At 32.7% G+C, this 21,425-nt stretch overlaps 1 protein-coding gene across 7 annotated transcripts in view; it reads left to right on the forward strand.

Moving 5' to 3' along the window:
* LOC118180806 (latrophilin Cirl-like) overlaps nt 1-21,425 on the forward strand; it is a 256,199-nt gene that overhangs the window by 119,914 nt on the left and 114,860 nt on the right. For all 7 annotated transcript variants that reach the window (XR_015040224.1, XM_085812999.1, XM_085812998.1 and 4 more), the window contains one exon: nt 18,198-18,282. Coding sequence is in view for 6 of the 7 variants with exons in the window: in XM_085812999.1 (XP_085669125.1) it covers nt 18,198-18,282 (85 nt within the window). In the remaining variant the exon portion in view is untranslated. The remainder of the gene's footprint in view (nt 1-18,197; nt 18,283-21,425) is intronic.

Here is a 21,425-nt window from a genome sequence, read left to right on the forward strand (position 1 = left end):
GTTCTCTGCAGAGGTTGGTGGTGGTAGGGAAAGAGGCCTAATTTTCCTCGGATCTTCCCGGTTTGTTTTCCTACAAAATAGGGTTTGAAAATTAACAGCAAAGTTCAGCAATACCTCAATCACTTATAGTAGTACTACAAAGATGCTGTCTTGCTTATTTTTTTTTTTTTTTTTTTTTTTTTTTTTTCCCGGGAGGAGCGGGCTTCATAATCTGATTATAATGCAGTATTGCATCAATACAGAAGGACATGTACTATATATAAACTGCGCGTACATCAAAGCATATTTTTGCTCGATTCCCAAAAAAGGGCAGACCATTTGCCTTTCCGCGGGATTCCCATGGTCCTTGATTCTCGTTTCTAAAACCCTGTAGCTTGGGTTACCGTATGTAAATAGTAACTTTATCTGTAAGATTACCATAGTTCGTTATGGATGCCTGTCCTTTGGCTTCTTTGATTCAAAAACGAAAGGCACGACATTGAGAAATATTATTATTATTATTATTATTAATCATTCGATGTACACCGTCATTATTTTATTATTATTATTATTTATTAGTATCACCATCATTATTATTATATTCCTTTCTCATTTGTATTAGAGAAGTTTCAATTTAAAACAGCTTATATTTTAACATCTTTGCAGTTTTAATTTCCCTCTTAAGAGTGCGTACATTTCCATTCCTCTCCAAAAGACGTTATATTTTACTCTTTTATATCATTGAAGCTAAAACTCGAGAACTTTGCAATTTTTAACGCAAAGCTTGAGAATGCCGAAGTGCAAATTTAATTGTGTTTTCCTCTTTGGTAAATATATTTGCTGCAAGCATTTTAAAGCATTGCAAACTGTCTCCTCCTTTCCCCCGCTAAGAATGTGAATTTGATATTAACGTGTAGCTATAGAAAGAGTATATCACTGGAAATAAACAGTTCAAAATGGCAATGACTGAGGCTATAAATTTTATTTCTTTGTTTGAATATACTAACCCTAATTTTTCTATCCTCCTAAGTTCTTTTTTGAGAAAATTGTTTTGAATGTAGCACCAAGAGATTCTTTCCATTCTGGTCTTTCTTAAGATATGAAAAGAAAGGTAATTTTATCACTGTATTCCTCCTCCCCACTCTGCGCCCTTTAGCACGAAGTGATAGGATGTATTCTGTGAGAGGTAAAGCCCGGACCGAATACAAAACGCAATTTTCCATTAATACGAAATTCAGTGAGAACACACACTGAAGAATAATCTGCATATAAATTGGAGTTGAGTTGCCCAGAAGCAGTAACCTCACGAATGCGGACGCTAATAATATCGAGTCTACTGCAAACTAAAGGAAAAGCTTAGCAAGCAAGGGAGGGTGAAAGAAAAAAGGTCGTCTAAGAATAAAATATAAATGTGTAGTATCATTCGGACACTAATTACAAGTGTCAAGCAGGAGGGTGGAACCCACTTTGCATGTCATTAAGGACAAAAGCTTGCGAGAGATGGCGCTGCAATCGCATCGCTTTGGATCTGAGAAGCGCACAGATAAGGGGATAAATGTTAATAATTAGCAAGTGGGATGTCTCTAAAGGGGAGAAGTTACCGAAGAAAAGAAAGGTAAAAAAAAGTGCAAAAATGTAATTATTTATGTAAAAATGGAAGTTGAAATTTATTCAGGAAAGTTGACAAGAGATGACGTGTTTCAGAATTTTTCTTTTAATATTCGAAATATCTTTTTGGCTGAAATATTAAATTCAGCTTTTTGACAAGAACTATAATGCCTGTGTAAAAAAGCAGAGCCAAGGAAAATGCTGTACAATAAACTGGCGAAAACGTTTTGGGGGGGTTGTATTTCAGTGAGTAAATTAATTTCATGCAAGTGTTTTGCATACCTTCACTTCACAATATAATAACTCTGCTTGTAAGTGCTGACATTACTTCTCTACAAAATTGCCTTTTTAGAATGTGAATGCTCTCGTTTTCACAGTTTTTTTTTTAGCTATGTTTTTAATTTAAAAAAGTCTGAAATTTTGAATAAGATTCGTAAAGGAATTAAAAAAATATATTCGTTTTTTTTTGTGTTGTAAGGATTATGTTAACTTTATTAACAGTTAAATTTTAAGTTCCTTTCCTGTCAAATTCTTAACTTCAACTTACTACTTCCGGCCAGAACGTAGTTTTGGAATCACTCTGAATACTTAATGAGGAGGAGCGGTATTTAAACCGCAAAGTCTACTTGCAGAGTTAGTGAGAATCAGAGTTTCTGATTTGCGCGCGTCTGCCTTTTGGCTACTCTCTCTCTCAAAGCTGTTACTACGCTTGGCCGTACTCAAGCCCTTGATAAGTTTCGTAGTCAAATAGAGTTAAGGGGCCAACTCGATTAGAATCTTGATAGCTTCGGCTATATTTCTGTAGTTAATCTTAGTTTTAGTTTATTTCTTAAGTTCAAGCCCAAGTGTCGGCTTTGATTGTACACTCCAAGACGGAGTTTTCTTAATCTTATTGGAATAATAAAGGGTTAGTTACCCTTCCATCTTGTTGTTTCTTGTTACACGAACTTAAGCGATTATTCGCTAACTAGTTCTTAAGATTCGTCACTTTCTACAGTAACTGAGAAATACACTAGTGAGAATCTTACAGTGTAAACGAACTAAATCAAGAAAAATTCTCTGAGGTAATCAAAATTTTCTTTTGACCGAGACTACAAATTTGAGTGTTTACTGTGTTTTTTAATATATAGTAACCGGATTTCCTCCCCCTTCTTCTCTTCAACGTGTGCTATATCAGTAGCATTATTCTTCTGCTTTTTTTTTTTTTTTTTTTTTTTTTAAGAAACTGATGATAGTGTTGATCTGCTTTTGAAAGAAAGAAATTTAAGAATATGCTGCCCAACCTGTATAGTGGTTAGTGTCGCTGGCTGCCGTGCGGAAGTGCCCGGGTTCGAATCCCGAAGAAGGTATGGATGTTTCTAATGTATGGTGTCGGTGCGGCATGGCGGCACTCTAAATACGCGGCGAGCCTAAAATCCTCTCGTGTGGTTTTGGTGGAAAGGAAGTGGGTCGGGATACCCTCGGATCCGTCCCGCCCCGGAGTGCTCTTTCTCAAAATTGGGGGCAGAACTGAGCTAAATCGCACTGTCACTTGAATGGTGCTCAAGGATGTTGCCAACGGCAGGCGTAAACTAGCAAAAGGAATTTCGTGGGCTTGGCCTGGCTGGCAAATGAGCATAAGGAACAAAAACAACATACAAAGAATACTGCTAAACAATTAGGCTTCCATTTTTCACTGTTATTTGTATACATGTGATATTTATTTTTTTAAATACAGACTTCCATACAACAATATAATAATTAGAGAATTGAAAAGAATAGTTGTATAACCAAACGATATTATAGCATATGGAACAAGAAATATGTTTTATAAATTATACCAATACAATTAATAAGCGGCGATACATTGATTCAGTTAGGTTATACGATATTGATATTGTATGCATTTTGTTTTTAGTATGTTCATGATTGTGTATTAGATAGCATATTAAATGAATTTGTGAAACATATTGTTAACTACTGTGCTGTTTTCGTTGCTTATTAACTTACATTCTTTTTTTTCACCATCGACGGAATAGCTGGCCCACTGGGTTAGGTGCTGGAAAATGAAATGTTAAGTAACGTTAAAAACGTGCTTTTGAGGAGATTTAAATAAACTTACAGTGTTGTTAGAGAAATCGTCAGTTCATAAACTTTATTTCTTACAGCACTACATTTAGTAAATAGTAGGTAACTATAATAGGAAAAATTTTCGATTTCCACCAAAATACAATATACCTAATATTTAACTTTAAATTTATTTAACTTTATTTAAAAAAAAAAAAAAAACTTTGTTTGGAGTAAATTTTGAATAAAATTGATGATTTCGAGTGTAATCAAACTCAACCAATTTTTAGTGTTTTTCCATTCGCAGTGCGGGAATAAATCTGATTGATACAAATTAGCATTATATAATATGTTCTGTATGTGTCTTCAATTTTTTTTTTTTTTTTTTTTTTTTTTTTTTTCAAAAGTCGGAGGAGTGACAACCATTTTATATGGAAACCACAGAATAGAGCTAAGCGAAAACGAAATGCATCGCCATCTGTCGGTAAAAATAGTAATGAAACGTTATAAAGGTAAGATATAAAAAATGACAAAAGTGTTGGGAAGAACTGTAATGCAAAATGTAAAATAATTGTCGCTTCTCTTTTTTGCAGAAAGATATTTTTGCTCCTTTACGTCTGATGGTCCTCGAAATTTTCGTTCGAAATAGTGTACGTCAGTCTAAGTGTGCTTTTCCATTTAATTTTAAATTTTACGTTGGCGTGTTATTTTTTCATTTAAACCTAAGGCCTTTTCATCTTTCTAATAATGCGCACGTGATACTTTTTGTCGTGTCAAGGTTATAAACTTTTCTATGTTGTGGTAATATATGAGCACACAACAAGGGGAGGTAGCTAAAAAAAAGTCTCTTGTGTGTTTGCGAAATTAAAGGACCGAAGCATGTTTCTCCGAAATCTTTTTGAAGAATGATATTTTGTTGTCTCTTTCCCCAGAAATTTATGCGGCACCACACAAGAGAAAGTCTGGATACAGCGCAACAATGCGCCATTAATTACACGCTCTTAAAACTTCATTAAGAGCTAGTTTTGGCCAAAGAGAATGTGGTTTCCCGTCCTATGTCTCTCAAACAAGGTTAAGTTTGTAATTACCGTCTTGCTCGTGACGTCACACTTTGTGTTTCGCGAGCGGCGGCATCTGATGGCAAAAAAAGTAAGCCTCTTCGGCGACTATGGGGATTAAGAATTTCTATTAGTAGTTAGTTGAGTATTCATTTTTAGTGCTAGGCCGTAGCCATTGCGGTGTAAATAATTTAGTCTGGTGTTGGTATTCATTAGTGGTTGGGTTGCTTCTGAAATGAAAACGCTGTGAGACAGAGACTCTGGTTGAGTTTTGTGTTTATCTTTCGGAATGGGCTGGTCTTAGATATGTTTGCTAGGTTAGCATATGAAATACAAATTAAATATTGTCTTCAGAGGTGTAGTCTCTGAAGATTTGTGGCATATCTTAATGGCTTACGTAAAACGTATAAAAGTACGCCTAGGCTTTCAAGTTTATAAATTTGTGAAGTGCGAAATATGAAAGCAATGATATGATTAAATTTAAAAGAATTTTTTTAGGTCAGACTGGGTTGGATCATTTGATTGCGAAACAATTAATTGATTAAATCTTTGACTGCCATGCGAGTTTGTCAAAAAATCTCGTTTAGGCCACGAGCGCTGCTATACCATGCGTCAATTGTTTTCTAATTGTCATTGTTAGGAGTTTTAAAGAAATAAAAATCTTCCCTCCCCCAAATCTGCGAGAACTTTAGATTATAATCTCTCAAAAAATTTAACCTCTTCAAAAAGGGGGGATTTTATTTTTTTTTTGTTAATTGTATACAATATTATTCCTTTTTTAAATGAACGAGAAAAATAAAGATTTAATTATTCAAAACGTAGTTATGCATTTTCCCGCTGAATCGCCTGCACATAAGGTTTGCAGTAAATATTTCCAGCTACAAAAGTGGCAGCAATTTTTTTCCTCAGTTTGATAGTTAAAAGAAGGGACAAATGGACGTTTGGCCCTTCCCGTAATTGAGCAAAAATGTGTTTTTATACTGATGCACATGCAATTTACGTAAAGCATAGGGGGTGGGGTTTTTTTAAGTAAGTATTGGTGCAATACTATACTGTATAACCTACGCCCTACTTAATCCCAAATTAAGCAATTAAAAAAAAATACATATTCATGTCATTATTCACCTCTGCTGTTTGCTCCGTCCCGCGAAAACGTTTTCTGTTTGGCAAGACAGGAAATGTAGTAAAAATAATATTTTCATAGAAATATTTAAAAAAAGGGGGTAGAAAACCCACAGGGGAAAACCACAATAGGGAAAAGTTAATTAATTATAAATTCACATTATTAATTTCCACTTTTCTAACGCAATCAAAATCGTTCAAACATATAGGTGACTCTCTTTTAAAAATTGCTGTTAATTTTTTTCACATTGAATTCATTTCTTTGATTTATGCATTTAGCCTGCTTTGTGAATGGTGTTTTCACTGTTTGTTTGTTTGTTTTTAAAGTAAATGTGCATTTAAAATCAAATTTTCTGAGCTCTAACCTTCTGATTTAATTTGCTCTGCATATATTTTTCTCTTTTTTTTTTTCATAAAGTTAATGCACATTTAAAAACAAATTTTCTGGCATTCGCCTACAATTTATCAAAAAAATGCTAAAATTACAATTATACGCTTCATTTATCTTTGTCAGGCAGCATTTTTCTCCTTTTATTATTCTTTCGCCAACACACTGTGTTGTTATGCAGTTGTCGAAAAAAAAAATGAAAAAGCACCAATCGAGTTCACCAAATAAACACATAAACTGTGCTCATAAAAATTTAACAAATGGAATAAGTCCAACAGGGAGACTCAAAATAATCGTCTGCGTTTCCTTTTCGTTGGTGGCAACGATAAAAAAATATTTTTGTGCATGGAAGGATGATTCTACCGAAGCTGCGGTTGATTCCCCCCCCCCATTCTTTATGCTATTCTTTTGCCTTTTTTTTTATATATATTATTCCTTTTCCATCAAGTACACTTCTAGTTTTTGGCAATATAGAAAATAGAAACGAAATTCCCAACTGGATAAGGCAACGTAAAGAATACCAAATATTGACGTTAGAAATTCTGTTGTATAGCTATCGACTTGACCATACGAAGTAGTTTTTCATCGTTAGGTATTTGATTGAAAAAAAAAAAAAAAAAATAAAAAAGATGTGTTGTCTGTACACAGACCCTCAAAAGGCCCTTCGAGGGCCAAAATGTTTCCCTTCATTGCATAAGAAATTTTCTGCGAAAAAAAATGTTTCTTTCTGATATATACTTTTTCTTATTTTGTTTGCAAAAAACTTACGGTTTTCTTTAATTGTTACTTTCTGGGTCAGATATGAAACATAAAAAGAAATAATAATAAAAGTTACTTGAAGTAAGTTTTCTTTATGATAAACGTTTTCCTTTTTCCTCAATTTTTCTTTGTGATAAAAAATTCTATTGGCAACGATATTCATTTTTTAAACCATCGTACCTCTTATCTAGTTTAAACATTTCTGTTTCGTATTCAAGAAATAAGTAAGTAAAAAATGGAAGTCAATGGCGTAACTTGTTTCGCTTTATATATATATATATATATATATATATATATATATAATGTTGTATGAACTTAAATCCATTTAGTGCGAATACAAGTTATTATTACTTGCGCAATTGCTGCAAAGTTAGTTAATAATAATTTATTTCCTAAACCGTATTGATTAATTGATTATATTATCTCCTAAGTTTAATTAAAGTAGAATTATTTTAAAAGTGTGCATCCATACTGGTAAGTTATATTTTGAAAGATGTTTTGAAGTAATTTGAAAGCAAAATGTTAATAATGTTTTAACGGGGACTGGAGTTAAATCATCACGAAGAATAATATTACAATTGCAAAAGTAAAAATTAAAACATGTAATTATTGTCATTGATCGGAAATTAGTTGACTTTTCAAGGGGAATAAACCATTTCCCGTTCAATGATCAATAATTGATAGAAATACGTAAATATGAAAGTGTTTCGTCTTTACTCGAGTTATAAATTAAAGCCAAACCGGCAATTCTAGTCAGGCCAAATATTTCCGCGAATAGTTGTTACTCAAAGAACTGATTCTCATGAAGCATTTTAGTCAATTCAATTTGGAGTAAAAATCAATTACTGTAGAGAAATCTTGTAAAACTCGAGTAATCGTCGCCGACACTATCATCTTTATGTATTTGAGTACTATATTATTTGTAGAAATTAAACATTGGAAATTGTCATTATGAAATCGAAATCAAAGTAAAGTTGAAATAAACATAGAAGATTATAAAAAAGATAAATAATACAAACTTTGCAAAAACAAATCAAAGAGAACATAAAAATAATATAAAAATAATATAAAAATAAAATAGAAAATAATATAAATAAGATCAGTGAATGTACATGAAGATATAAAGGCCAGAAAGGTATTAAGTAACTTACATTCTTTCTAGTGGGGGAGTTGGCAGTGTGTTTTCTTCGTGTCTGACTCAGAAGTGTAGGGTGTCCGAAAATTCTTAGCGGCAGTAGGGGCTTTGAATTATATCAGTCGGCAAGACTTGGGTGAAGAAATTTATGGTAGTGGGTGGGACTTGGAATTCTTGAGGGATGTATTTTGTGGAGTTCTTATCTGAGAGAGACCGTCTGTTAAGATTTTTTTAAAAATACTAGTGAATGGAAATTAATTAATTTCTGGCTAATTGTCGTGTCGCAATGATTAAGAATTTAAGAAAGGAAAAAGGCATTTTCGCTATCCAAGAGCTAGTAGACAGTCTAAAGGCAGGAAATAGGCCCATTTTTTTAGTAACAGTATAGTAACTGTATATGTCTGAAGGCAATTAGCTTTTTACAATATATACAATTGAGTAATTACACTATATACAAATCTTTCAACTGACAGTCATCCAACTTATACCGCCTTCTCAGGTTTAGGAATAAATTATCATATCCCTATCAGTTAAATGATTTAAGTGAGTATTTAACTGTGTGCGTGTTAAATGCAGGAGAACGATCGAAAAACCATTTAGCTCAGTATTTTTATATATTTTTATTCTCCGTCCAGTCGCTATGAAAAAAGTTTTTTCATTTCTTTATTCCATAATTCACTCTTTTCTTTTGTATTGTTAATTGTTAAGTTTTTAAAAAAGTAAACAGAACAGACGAACAGAAAAACTTAAACTGTATTTGAGCTTGAGGGTGAGGATAGTTTTTATAGGTTAAGAAAAATACTGAAGGGAAATTTCAGTAATAAGGATGAAATACTCTGTACCATAATATAAATATCCTAGATTATAATCGTTCACGGAGTATTAAACTCAGGAGCCTATCAGTCGAAAACAGACTGTGTCTCAAACTGACAGTTGTCTGCTTGAGCCTCCTATTAATAGCGTATCTGAGCATAGGATTCGGCATGACTGGAACTTTCTAGAACAATTACTTTCGGAATCTCAAAAATGTGCTTCCTGGTAAGTTTCACAATGTTGCCATCTTTAAAAAAATTAAAGGGTAAATCAAGGTCAGTTAGGAGGCAAAAGTCTGTATTTCTGGTTCCCTGTTATATATATTCCCCCCCCCCCGTGTGTCCCCCCCCCTATTTTTAGAATTCCTACGTGAATTTTCCAAAAATTGCGGGCAATGCGAAAGAAAAAGGGAATTAAACTCGTACAAATACAGTACGTGCCACCAAATTAAACCTTACATAAAAGTATGCAATACCTAAGATAAAATTTCCTTAAAATGTACTAAATAAATAAATACTAATGATGAACATTTAAGGCAAAATACAAGCAAACAAATATGTATAATATTTATGTAAAAGGTATTCTGTAGTATTAGGTGAGAACGGATCTTAATACTTAAGGTGAATCGTTTTCTTGTAACCTGCGTATAAACATGGAGGATCGTCCATTATTATCCCCCTATTCCTGCTTTCGTATATTCTTTTAGAAAATGAACTTAATATTTCACATTTTTCCTAGCTTAGAAATGATGTTTAAAAAAAATTAAAAGAAAGAAAGATCTGAAAGGATTCAAATTTTAACGTCTCACCAAAGAATTTGTTAAGGTTTTTTCTGAATATCACAGGTTAACATCCTGCTCTTGGATTCACTTCTGCTAACAGAGTTTTATTTTTTTATTTTATTTATTTATTTATTTATTTTTATTTTTTAAATCCAAAAGGGCTTTGTCCCCGAAGGACTATCGTTTTCGTTTTGCGATTTTGCGTTGGTTCACTATAAATGTCCGTTTCACTTTTCAAACTGTTGCCACCGAATGTTAGAGTCCTGCATTATATTTGAAGAAATTAAATAATGAAAAGTCTGCGTAAATGTATGTATATTTCTTGCATTGTGATAAAACAACGGTACATAGAGCCATCGAATTTTGAATGACGTAATCTACTGCGAATATGGCCTACTGTAATTTGGGGAAGCCCAAATTTGAAATTTGGAATTTTTTTTATGATCAATTTCATATTTTGTAAAACTTTAACGAATTTTTGATTAACAAACTCAAAGATTTCAAAGCGAGCAATGGCAACGTTATACATTAAAAAAAAAAAAAAAAAAAAAAAAAAAACATTTTTATCTCCAACGCGCCAGACTCTATATCGGAAATTCTAAAGATATGCTTAATTTAAAACTATTTTCTGATATTGTTCTTGAACTGAATTTTATGGTTTAAGTGCGAAGAACGTGATATTTAATAAATAAAGGTAACAGACAAAATGTTAAAAAAACGCCCCTTTGGACGTAATTTAAAATCTCAAACCTTTCAGATATTTATTTTTTATTTATTTAGTCTTCTTATATTTATTATTAAGCATCGCTTTCACACTTTAGCCGCATAAAATTCCAGAATAAAATCACAGAAAATAATAATAATAATAATTTTAATGAACCAAGCTAGTATCATTTAATAAAAATATTTAATATTTCTAATTAGACATCTCATTATTTGAAAGCATTTTTACTTAAGTCAATCAGATTAAAAAGTAGGAAAAATATTTTTAAGAATTGCATTTATTGCTTTTCAGTCAGTTGTTTTTCTATTCAGTAGCAGGAAGATTAGACTTGAAAGTTTCAGTATCTTAAGCTTTACTAAATGCAATACTGTGGTGGAGGTAAGTATTCTATTTGAGGCAGTGGCAACACTTAGCTTTGAAATAGCCGAATTTGTGGATTAAAATTAAAAGATAAATATCTACATTTTTTCGAATGGCAGCAGTCTGGCGTGCTGTGGAGATAAAAATGTTTTATTTCAAACAGTGTTGCCACATCTTGCTTTCAAATCGCCGAGTTTGTTAAATAAAAATTCGTTAAATTTATACAGAATATGAAATAAATCAAAAATAAATTCGATCTTCGAGGTGTCCATGCTCGGCTGGAGGACTTACGCATATTAAAAATTCGGTGGCTCTATGTGTCGTCGTTTTTCGTGGTAACATTTGATGGCAACAATTTGAAAAGTGGTTCGGTCGAAAAGTGAGTTTTGAGGCTAATAAATAACACATGGATTTTTTTAAAGCTAATAAGCGATATTTTAATTTTTGATGTGAAGTTTAAAAATGAATCATTTAGGGATAATAATAACGAAATTTATTGTTATAATCAGCGAAACTTATATGCATTTTTAAATGATGAACAGATCAGTATACATTTTATATTCTGTATAAATTAAGCATAATCTGAATTTCACATTTTATTTGGTAAATATATTAAACACGTTTTAAATTTTAAAATATATTGAGAGGTAGAACAACGATATGTTCTGTCAAATAAATTGCCGTAAAATCTCAAATACTCTCATGTCGAATATTTCAAATACGAAATTGAGTTTAATAAGCAATATTCCTCAAAATCGTAAAAATTTAAATCAGCTGACATTTTAAATTGTACCAAAGTTCAGTCAAAGCTTTCCGATTCTTAATTCGCCGGATGCCCGAAAAAACGTTTCTATGTTTTTAAGTAATTCTGTTCTTCAGCCTTGTTGCAATTTACGAAACACTGTGCAAAAGGGCTTTAAACACTGAAAGAATTTTAGAAGGGTAAGAAATCATTCGTCCCTTCCCTACTTTTAAACCCACTTAGTTTGTTTTCAAGTCTTCTCATCCCCTATTCTGTTTTTTCCCTTCCTGTATTCATTCGATGCCAGATACTATCATATTCCTCACCCCTCCCTGTTCCCACTATAAATGAAAAAAAGATAAAATCCCTGATGATTTTTTGTTCTTTTTTTTATCCTTTGCTTCTTCATCTCACTGTCAGCAAGTTGAAAGTAAAATTTAATAAAGTTTTGAAACTCGCCGGTGAGGGATAGGAGGGGGGAAAAAGAGATATAAATGAAAAAGATTTTTTTTTTAAAGAAATAAACAAAATGTATCTTTTATACTTTTAACTTTAAGCTACTGTATATGATCTTCGTGTTATATTTTGGTTATTGTTTCCAGTTAGTTTTATTATATTCTTTATTTTATTTCTTTGTCTTCAAATTTTAAACTTTCACTACTTGCCAGATTGAAGCTTAAGTAGATTATTATTATTATTATTTTGGAAAAGCTATACTTCATTAAATATTTTATTTAGCATATTAAAAAAAATGGTAAAACTCTGTAGTATTTTCATTGTTTCCAAATAATTCTTTTATGTGCTGAGATATAAATGTTGAATAAAGTAACAGTTAAACAAAATAAACGGTTTTCTTAACTGCAGTCTAAAGAATTGCAGTCGGTATTTAAGACGAGCTTCCAATAAAAATGACACGTACTGAGGTATAGAACTTCTTACTCTTTTATAACTACTTACTATTTTAGAAGATATTTAATTGGATAAATCCTTTTTCCTCAGAGAAAAGACTATTTGATTTCTTTATGTCGAATAAATTAGACATGTGTTGCATTGAGTGAAAACTAATAAACCATATGATGTTTTGCTATATTGGAAAATCTGAATTCTTTGCTGTTATTAAGTCAGTGTTTGTTTAAATAACAGTTGTCCCTAAGCTTTGATTCTTTAACAGAAGTACATGTCCATAGCATGTCTCGCGAGCTGTGCACGGCTCTTATTCAAATTAAATATGTGTTAGAAATATGGTAAATCAACAGACATTAAACAATTCAATGTCCAAAGGAAAGTAATTATTTAATTTTTTTTCAAAGGTATTAGGAAACTTAAATTGCTCAATCTCGAAATGTGTTTAATTTATTTGTAATTAGTTAAGGAATTTAGTAATGTCTATACCAAACAATTCTGCAAAGAAAATCTTTATAAGCTATATTTGATCGTGGGTACGTGTAAAGTGGATGGATGGATGCTTCTGTGTAGCTGCGTTTCTGAATCTTTTTGATAAGTTTAACTATTTCTAATGTCCACTTTTGTCGTGGAAACCCCTGGTTTGTTTCAGGAGTTTAGTTTTAATGCTACATTCTGTAAATGGATTTGTGATAAAAATTGCAGTTATTTCAAATAATATTTATATGAGTCAAAAAAGAATTTCAAAATTAACCAGCAAGTTCTTGAAATAACTTAAAATAGCATATTCAAATAAGACTTTAAAATTTTTATTTTAATGAGATGAGTAAATGAGTGTTTATTTTAAATTTTAATTTTAATGGCATGCATTTTATTATCGTAGATATATTTAGTATTAAGTTTTATAAATGGAAGTTGAAGAGTCCTCATGTCAGGTTCGGCATCAAGTCTATTGTAATGTTTATTTTTTGTAGATATATAAGTTTCATTTCGCACTTGCATGTATTTGCAAATGGTAAAGTGCCAGCACGACCTTATGTGACAGTTGACGATATTTGTCTTTTAAACTGATCATGAATTCCACAAACGGCATTAAATTAAATTTTTTCTTGCAACGATAAATCAGATGCCCTTTCAATAAGTGTTTCATGTTGTTCTGCTGACATGGTCGAAAGTCGTGCATTGACAATAAATGGATTTTTAATCCACAATTCATTTTGATGTTTAATCTGTGGGTCATTTGGAAGATACTAATTAGAGCTTCACTCAAACATTTCAGGTGCCGAATAACTTTTTTCAATAAATGTCTTTTGCATTTTAGCTCCTTCCTCTTCTGAAAAACCTATTATTGTTGAGAAACTCAAATTCGTTGGAGCGCGCACAAATTGTCCAAAATTCTATGTTTTAATTGAAAAAAAAAAAAAAAAAAAAAAGAATTTTTCCGTGAACAGTGAATACTACATTTATGTATTTAATATTCGTGAGCAATAAAGACTACACGGATATAATACAACAATGAAATATATATATTTGCTCTGAACGGTTAAATTAAAGTCATTGATCTTTATAAAAATGTCGCTTAAATAGCAAGTTTTAAGCAGCCAGCTTTTATCAGATAATTGACTTTTCAGTTCGAAACTGTGTTCTAAAAAGAAAAGATTTTATGAACTTAATGACTTCGAAAACCTCATCAAAAGCAGTCTTATAACTGAGGGATAATTTCTTACTTCCTTGAGCGAAGTAAAGGAAATATTGTAATCGCAAAAAATTTCGGGTATGGTATACGTATTTCAACGAAAATATCCATTTCAACCGCTTTCGAAACCATTTGAACCATGTTTTTGCGAGACATCTGTACGTACGGACAGGGTAAAGGACTGTTTTTGCCAAAAAGGATTCTAAAATGGATTCAAAAGAGATTTTTTCTGTACGTACGTAAAGACGTACATTTTTACGTACGTTTGTATATATCTCGCATAACTGAAGAACGAGTAGCCGTAGAATGTTGAAATTTTGTATATGGAACTGCTGTAACATGTAGTTGTGCACCTCCCTTTTTCGGCCTTGCCAGTCCCCGTCAATTTTGGTTGAAAATGTCCAGGAGGGCAGAGTACAATAGGGTTATCACATATAGCAGCGCGATATCCTCTAAGAAAGTTTTTCCGAGAAAGGGCTTATTTCTTCCAGAAATATTTTGCATCGGAGGTTTCTAGTGAACATCATTGCGCTCGACGGTGTGTTGTGGGTGCGTGTCTGGGACATTTTTCGAGGCGGGAGAAGATTTTTCGCCGGCAGCTGTCTTTAGCATAGGTCTTTGCTAAAGAACTGAGGTTAAAGAATCAGATATCCTGGAAGCGAAATTTTCCGGAAATGTTTCTTTCAACGGGCAGTTGAGAATAGCAAACAAGTCTTAAAGCTGTTTAAGAGAGTTTTTACTGTATGGTGTAGACAAAATTAGGTGCTTAAGAAGAGGTTCATTGCTACGCAGTTATTGCATTATGCCACCAACCAAGGTATGCTGCGGGGCTATGTTGAAAATTTTAAACTTTATGCCTTTTTACACAGCTAGCAGAACTGAGTGATCACCCAGAAGTTTGCGCTATTTTTCATCAAAGGAAAGCATTCCCATTCGGAAGATACGTTAGGATTGTGTTATATTGCTTCTTGGAAAGAAATTTGAAACGTTTGTAGTTTTTATTTTGCAAATTATGGAAACGTAAGAACAGGTGCAGGTTCTGCTCTACGGATTGAATGAAAATTAAGACGAAAATCAAGGTTTGGTAGACTGAATATGTCATTAATTTAGGTCGTTTTCAAATTGATCAGATACGCGTGAAATTCCCAATTAGCTGAGCTAAAATAATTATCCGGACAGCTTTTGCTAATGGCCTATGTGAAGCTTGTGACTGGGACAGTGAGGATACACAGTGTGTATCATCATTACACAAAGTGTATATCAGCATTGTTATAGTTTTAAGCTTCATATGATTGATGTTGATAGTCATAAGTTATGATTTATGATGACATTCATAAGCTTCATTCATTCGTGATACACAGTGGGATCATGTCGTGACGACTGACAACGATGATACATAATGAGAATCTGGCCTAAGGCTTTCACACTGCTATTTTATGTCCACCAACCTTTTGAGAGGATTTTCTAATAGAGTTTATGTGCCGTTACTCAACAGTCACAAATTTCCGTAGTGTCCTGAATTCAAATTTTGATTCATCCTCGTGGAACAAAATCTCCGTTGATTCCCCTGCCATATATATACAGTACCACATCTATTCAGTTATGTCAACCTGTTTTTTATAAAAAAAACGAATATGATAAATCTAATGTCGCTGTTTTTTTAGCGACATTAGATTTATCATATTCGTTCCCTGTGCGTTTATAAAATTACTAATATAAAATTTTAATCATTAGCCATATTATTTATGCAAGTAACGCTGTTTTACCTTGATTATCAAATCAAATATAAAGCTACTTAAAACAGTTTGTGTGCTCGATGCATTCTATATTCGATAAAATTTTACTAGCTTCTATTAAAAAATATATTTTATGTGGATACCATTCTACGAGAACTTTTTCGCAAATTACTTCTCTGTGTAGTGTATGGACCTTAAAGAGAAGTTAAAAATTTATAAGAAGCCGAATTGGTTTTAGAAGCACTTCAGAATATAACCAACGAACATAGCTTCAATTTTTAATGATGCGAAAAGGTAAGAAAATCGTTTCGATAAACAGCTAAAAACCTTCATCAAATATTTGTACCCCTAAAGGTGCCGATAATGGGAAATTGTTATTCTGTTATCAGCAAACAGTCGTTTCGTAAAACTTATTTTGTTAATTACTTGCTTTTCTTGCTTAAAAAAGTTAATATTTTTACTATCGAGCGTTATAAAAATTAACCGCTGACATTAACTCTTTTTTATGCATTGTATTTGGCGCCAAAAGTCACGCACGAAAATAAAGAACAAGAACTGTAATATTTCTCTTCCAGAACGTATCGCCTTTATTAAAGATAACCTCTCTTCCACTGGAACTGCGCTTGGATAAAGTAGTGTATTTTCTTCGTGCAGGAGAGCTGCAACTTAACTCCGCTCAATCTCATATCGGTTGCTTGTGGATACCATAATGTAATTAGTTTTTCTCTTTCTTCTTTTCCCACAACGTCTTAGGTAAGGGAATTCTCATAAGAATCGGATTTTAACGTGGAAATCGGAATGGCATATATCATCTCGGTCTATTTTTAGAGGATTATTCAGTTTTGCTTTATAAAATGTCTTCGTATCGTTTTTCTTTTCTTCGTGTTTTCAGGTTGTCTTCCAGGAAGAGATTAAATTTGCAGAAATTGTGTTTGTGAAATTTTCAGTTCTTCGGGAAAGGAATTCGTGGATAATAGGTTCTTCAAACGGCTTCAGCCCACGTAGATTCTGAGTGAACATTAAAATTGTATGATTCATCGCAAGAAAATTATTGGTTTAAATGTTAATAATAGTATAGATTCTCAAAAATAGAAACCGGCATTGAAAGCGCTTGTAGATTGCGTAAGATTTGCGAAACAGAACAGATGTAGTTTTACTATGATTAATCTAAAAGATTCTTCCGAGCGAGGGAATTAATATTTACTATCTTCATAAAAACCATAGAAGAATGCGAGTACTTTTTTTATGGCCAAATATACTTCATCAGCAAATTCTAATTTTCTTTTCCTTTTTTCAGCAACCAAAATGTTTAGATTTTTCATTCCAAATTCGGTAGTTTTTCTAAGCCTAACATGGATGACAAATCACACCGCTACACGAAAATCGAAAATTATATCACGTATCTCACTGTGATTAGTCGATTTTCCTCTCCTGGCTCAGCTTGGCTTAAAGTTTGGGAATTTTTAGACCAAATACCACATTTGATGGCTTTTTGCCTTGGAGTAATGCTCTGTTTATACTTCTGTTGAATATTATGCAACAATGTGAATATGCTTTATCAGCAATATGTAGCTAGACAAGATAAAATATTTTACTGTTTACTATTTAAAAATCTGAAAGAATCATCTATTAAGACTGGCCATCAGTGTACGTTTAAAGAAAAATCTTGGAGCATGGAATCTGCGTCTAAGGTTCAATGACGTTTCGCTGCGTAGCATGGTGTTAAAGGCGTAAACTGAAGCATCGTAATGTTTTTTCGGGCCGCCAGACGGTATAGTGGTTAGCGAAGCCTGACTGCGATGCTGAATGACCCGGGTTCGTGTCCCACAGAAGGCATGGATGTCCCTTTATAGGAGGCAACGGTGGCCGTCTGTTAGATGTCTTCCACAGTAAAGTGGCCACTATTTCTGACCTTAGTAGTAGGGGCCTCTACTAAGTGTCCAATTGCGTTATAGGCAGTCCAGTGCCATTATAAGCACTTAGTACTGGCCAATACCGTTATAGGCAAGTGCCTGCCATGGGAAGGGGAAACGTTTTTTCAGAATCTTTTGCCTTTTAATTGCAATGAAAATGTTTCAAAATGTATGGCATAATCATCACAGATTTACGAAACGCTGGCATAATATTTGAAGTACATTAATTTACTTACGCAGCCTTGTTGATTCCTAAGTATGTGGACATTTTTGCTACACTTATAATTTTTTTTAATATTAATTTTTTCCTTAGGTCATCAAACTTTATATTGCATTGTTTTTTTACGTTGTTGTTCCCTTATTTTTATCATTTTGCTGATTCGTAATAATGCTTGTCATTCACAGCCCTTTAATGCTTTTGTTTTCTTTTGCAGATGATCATGTTACAGATTTGTAGGATTATCTTCATACTGCTATTAAGCGATTTGGCTTCTGCATCAGGTGCTAGACGAGGTGGTGGTAAGTTCTACTCGAGTATAACTTTTCTTTGGTTAATGAGCTGAATCGAAATGTCAGTCAAATGTCTTTAAGAATTCGAGCTCCTTGATTTTTTTTCGTTTGGTGAACTAAATTAAAATTTTTGAAGATTTAATAAATACATGCAAAACCAATTAAACGACATAGACGTATTCATAATGTTGCAGGTAACTTGATTTTTGTGTCGTATTTCTGTGAATATTTTGTTTTGTTTTCATCATTATAAATTGTTCATTGATTGCTTTTTTTATTCTCGTTACTCAATATTGCGTTCGGTTTTGATGATAGGAACGTCTTCTTCAGAATCTTCCCAAATTTTTAGACCGTATGTCACATCACATTTCACTGCCGTACGTTTATTAGCCACGTGATTTGGAAAGGGTTATACTGCGGAATGCCTAAGATTTGCGATTTAAGTTGATCGTGGGATTGCGAAAAAAATAATTCTCACAGAATGTTTCTATTCTCCAAACTATGAAATTTTAGATTTTATTTCCTCGCAGCGTCTTAAAAAAAACAGTGCTCTAGATGTTGACATTCGGCAACATATAAGATATTTAAATTTATTATCCTCAGAGCATTGTAAAACAAGGAGGTTAATTTTTTCTCATACTGCTTATAATACTCATAATATTGCTTATAATACTGCTCATAATACTTTTCTCATACTTGTTGCGGGAGGGGACCCAGTTCTCCATAAGATTTTCTGCAAAGTACAAGACTTTTTATTTGCAATCCAATTTCTTCGCGGCGTCGATAATAACACAGTTCTCAGGATGTTCAGTAAAGCACAAGATATTTAATTCACCTTTCAATTTTAATAGATCTGCAGTTGCTAAAAAAGTTTAATTTACAATACAGTTTCCTCGTGGCATCGAAAAAAAAACCCGTTCTCAGGATGTTGACATTCGATAAAGCATAAGATTTTTAATTCACCTTTAAAATCTAATCGATCTATAATTGCTCAAAAGTTTTGAGTGACAGGAAAGGAATAAACTGATCTTTTTTAATAACTCGAATTTTAATATAATATCTAACTGATATGTTTTTAAATAAGTTTAATTTATTACATATCTAAATTGATAGTTTTTAATCACATCTGCAGCATTATTGTTCTGGACGCCGTATATAACATACCCCGATACAAAATCGGCTAAATTTATTTTGTAAGCTACATCAGAAGGAAACCTGTAGGAAAAAATTTATATTAATTATATTAGAAATGTTTTTGTGTTTATTCTAACATGCATTTCAAATTTTTTTAACACTTAGCTGAGTTAAGAATCGTAAGAGATTTATATTATTAGTAATTGTAATTTAAGCGAGATTTTCATAGCATTTGAAACTTCCCTTTGTTGAGTATCTTAATGTAACTTCTTGCGGTTGGTATGCGCAGTGTATTTAATTAAAAGGAAAGGATTAAAGGTATTAACGCAAACAGAATAAACACTATCCATTGTTGTGTTTTGATTGCTTTTCAACGAAAACAAAAGCCATTTGTTTTGTATTTTTTGAAAAGCTCTAATTTGGAATTAAAATGTCCCCCGTGTTCATTATTCAGCCTGTATTGCGAATCCATTCTGTGCAGCGTCACGTAAAATATCTAATCTTTTATAATCCACGAAGCTGCCCGTTTGGTTTGTGAAGCCGTCAAATGGATTCTAATGTAATCGTCTATCCTTTCATGGTAATAGGAAATCTTCCAGTGTTGGCATCCCTGGCCAATTTCGGCACTTTTCTTAAATTAGCTGCCACATTCGTGAATTGAATTAGTAATTCTCACTGTGTTTGAAGTTCGCAAAACTGCAAGCCATGAATTTCATTGTGTAATTGTGGTCTTGTGCACTCACATAGCAACTGAGATTTCTTGGATCATTGCCGAAACGTTTGGTATTTGGACGGGGGGGGGGGCGATATTTTATCGAATTAATTTTCGCGTGCTTAGAATTTTGTTTGCACGTTGGTGCAGTTTTGTACTGTTTCCTCCCTCTTCCCCTCCATTCTTGTAAGATGTGGAGGATTTTACTGGCGTAAACGTCACGCGAATGCTCGAAATTACATGTCTCGAATCTGCTTTCTTCCTTTTGATATTGGCTTATGTTATTTTTCCATTTCAGCACGCAGCTGTATTTGTGCGATTAATGCCTAAATGGAAAATATAATAATAATAATAATAATAATAATAATAATAATAATTATGCAGCGTGAATTGTTTTCATAATTTTAACTCAGAAACTTCCTTAAATAAGTTTCGTGAATTGAATTAGGAATTCTAATTAAGTAAGTCTAATTAATCTAATTAATTAAGTAAGTAAGTCGTAAGTTTTAGACATTTTACGCCATTTCATGGCGTTTCTTTATACTATGCCATGACAGTATTTATTATATATACGACTTGCAAGTGTTGTCAATGAACCTTTTTTTGGGGGGGGGTATTAATTTAATATGTTACAGCCTTTTTGACGTAAGTGAAGTGATCCCGAAAAACGAAATAACAAACTCATAATAAAATGCTATGTTACTTCAGTTAAAATTACGATTTTTCAAAACTCATTTCATTCTTCATGAATTGAGAGTACTTGGTATAAACGTATTGAAGGAATCCTTTTCAAGGTGTTTATCGTTTTTCTGTTGGCGAATTTGGTATCGTGGTCAAATAGAAATTTTGATGTCGCACTCTTAAGGGAAAGGAGAAGGGTCTTAATGGATTCTTTTTGGCGAATTTGGTGTCGTACTCTTAAGGGACAGTACGTAGTGCGCGAAATAAATACATAGCTGTATCTTGAATAATTAAGTCATTTCTTTATTAAGTAAATGCACAAGTCTCCATTTGACGCCGATTTACGCACATGACTTTAAATTAAACTGAAGTGATATGAAAACAAAGTTTTTTCCTTACTTTTGTTAATTTGGATTTGCCAGTTTAAATGTTAACATTTCATTTTCTGTATGTGTAATTTCTCTCTGACTAGGTCTTAAACTAGTAGGCCAGTCCTATCTGTTTAACGATTCCTTCACGTGTTAAACTGAAATCTACGTGCCTGGATCAAATTGCAGGCTTTTCCAATTGTATGATTTTTGTATTTTTTTAGATCTTAACCTTTTGAAACTCTAATGGCAAATAC

Source organism: Stegodyphus dumicola, chromosome 3 (assembly GCF_044657685.1).
Source record: "Stegodyphus dumicola isolate Sdum_Otavi_A_Nest chromosome 3, ASM4465768v1".
NCBI classification, from domain to species: Eukaryota; Metazoa; Arthropoda; class Arachnida; order Araneae; family Eresidae; genus Stegodyphus; species Stegodyphus dumicola.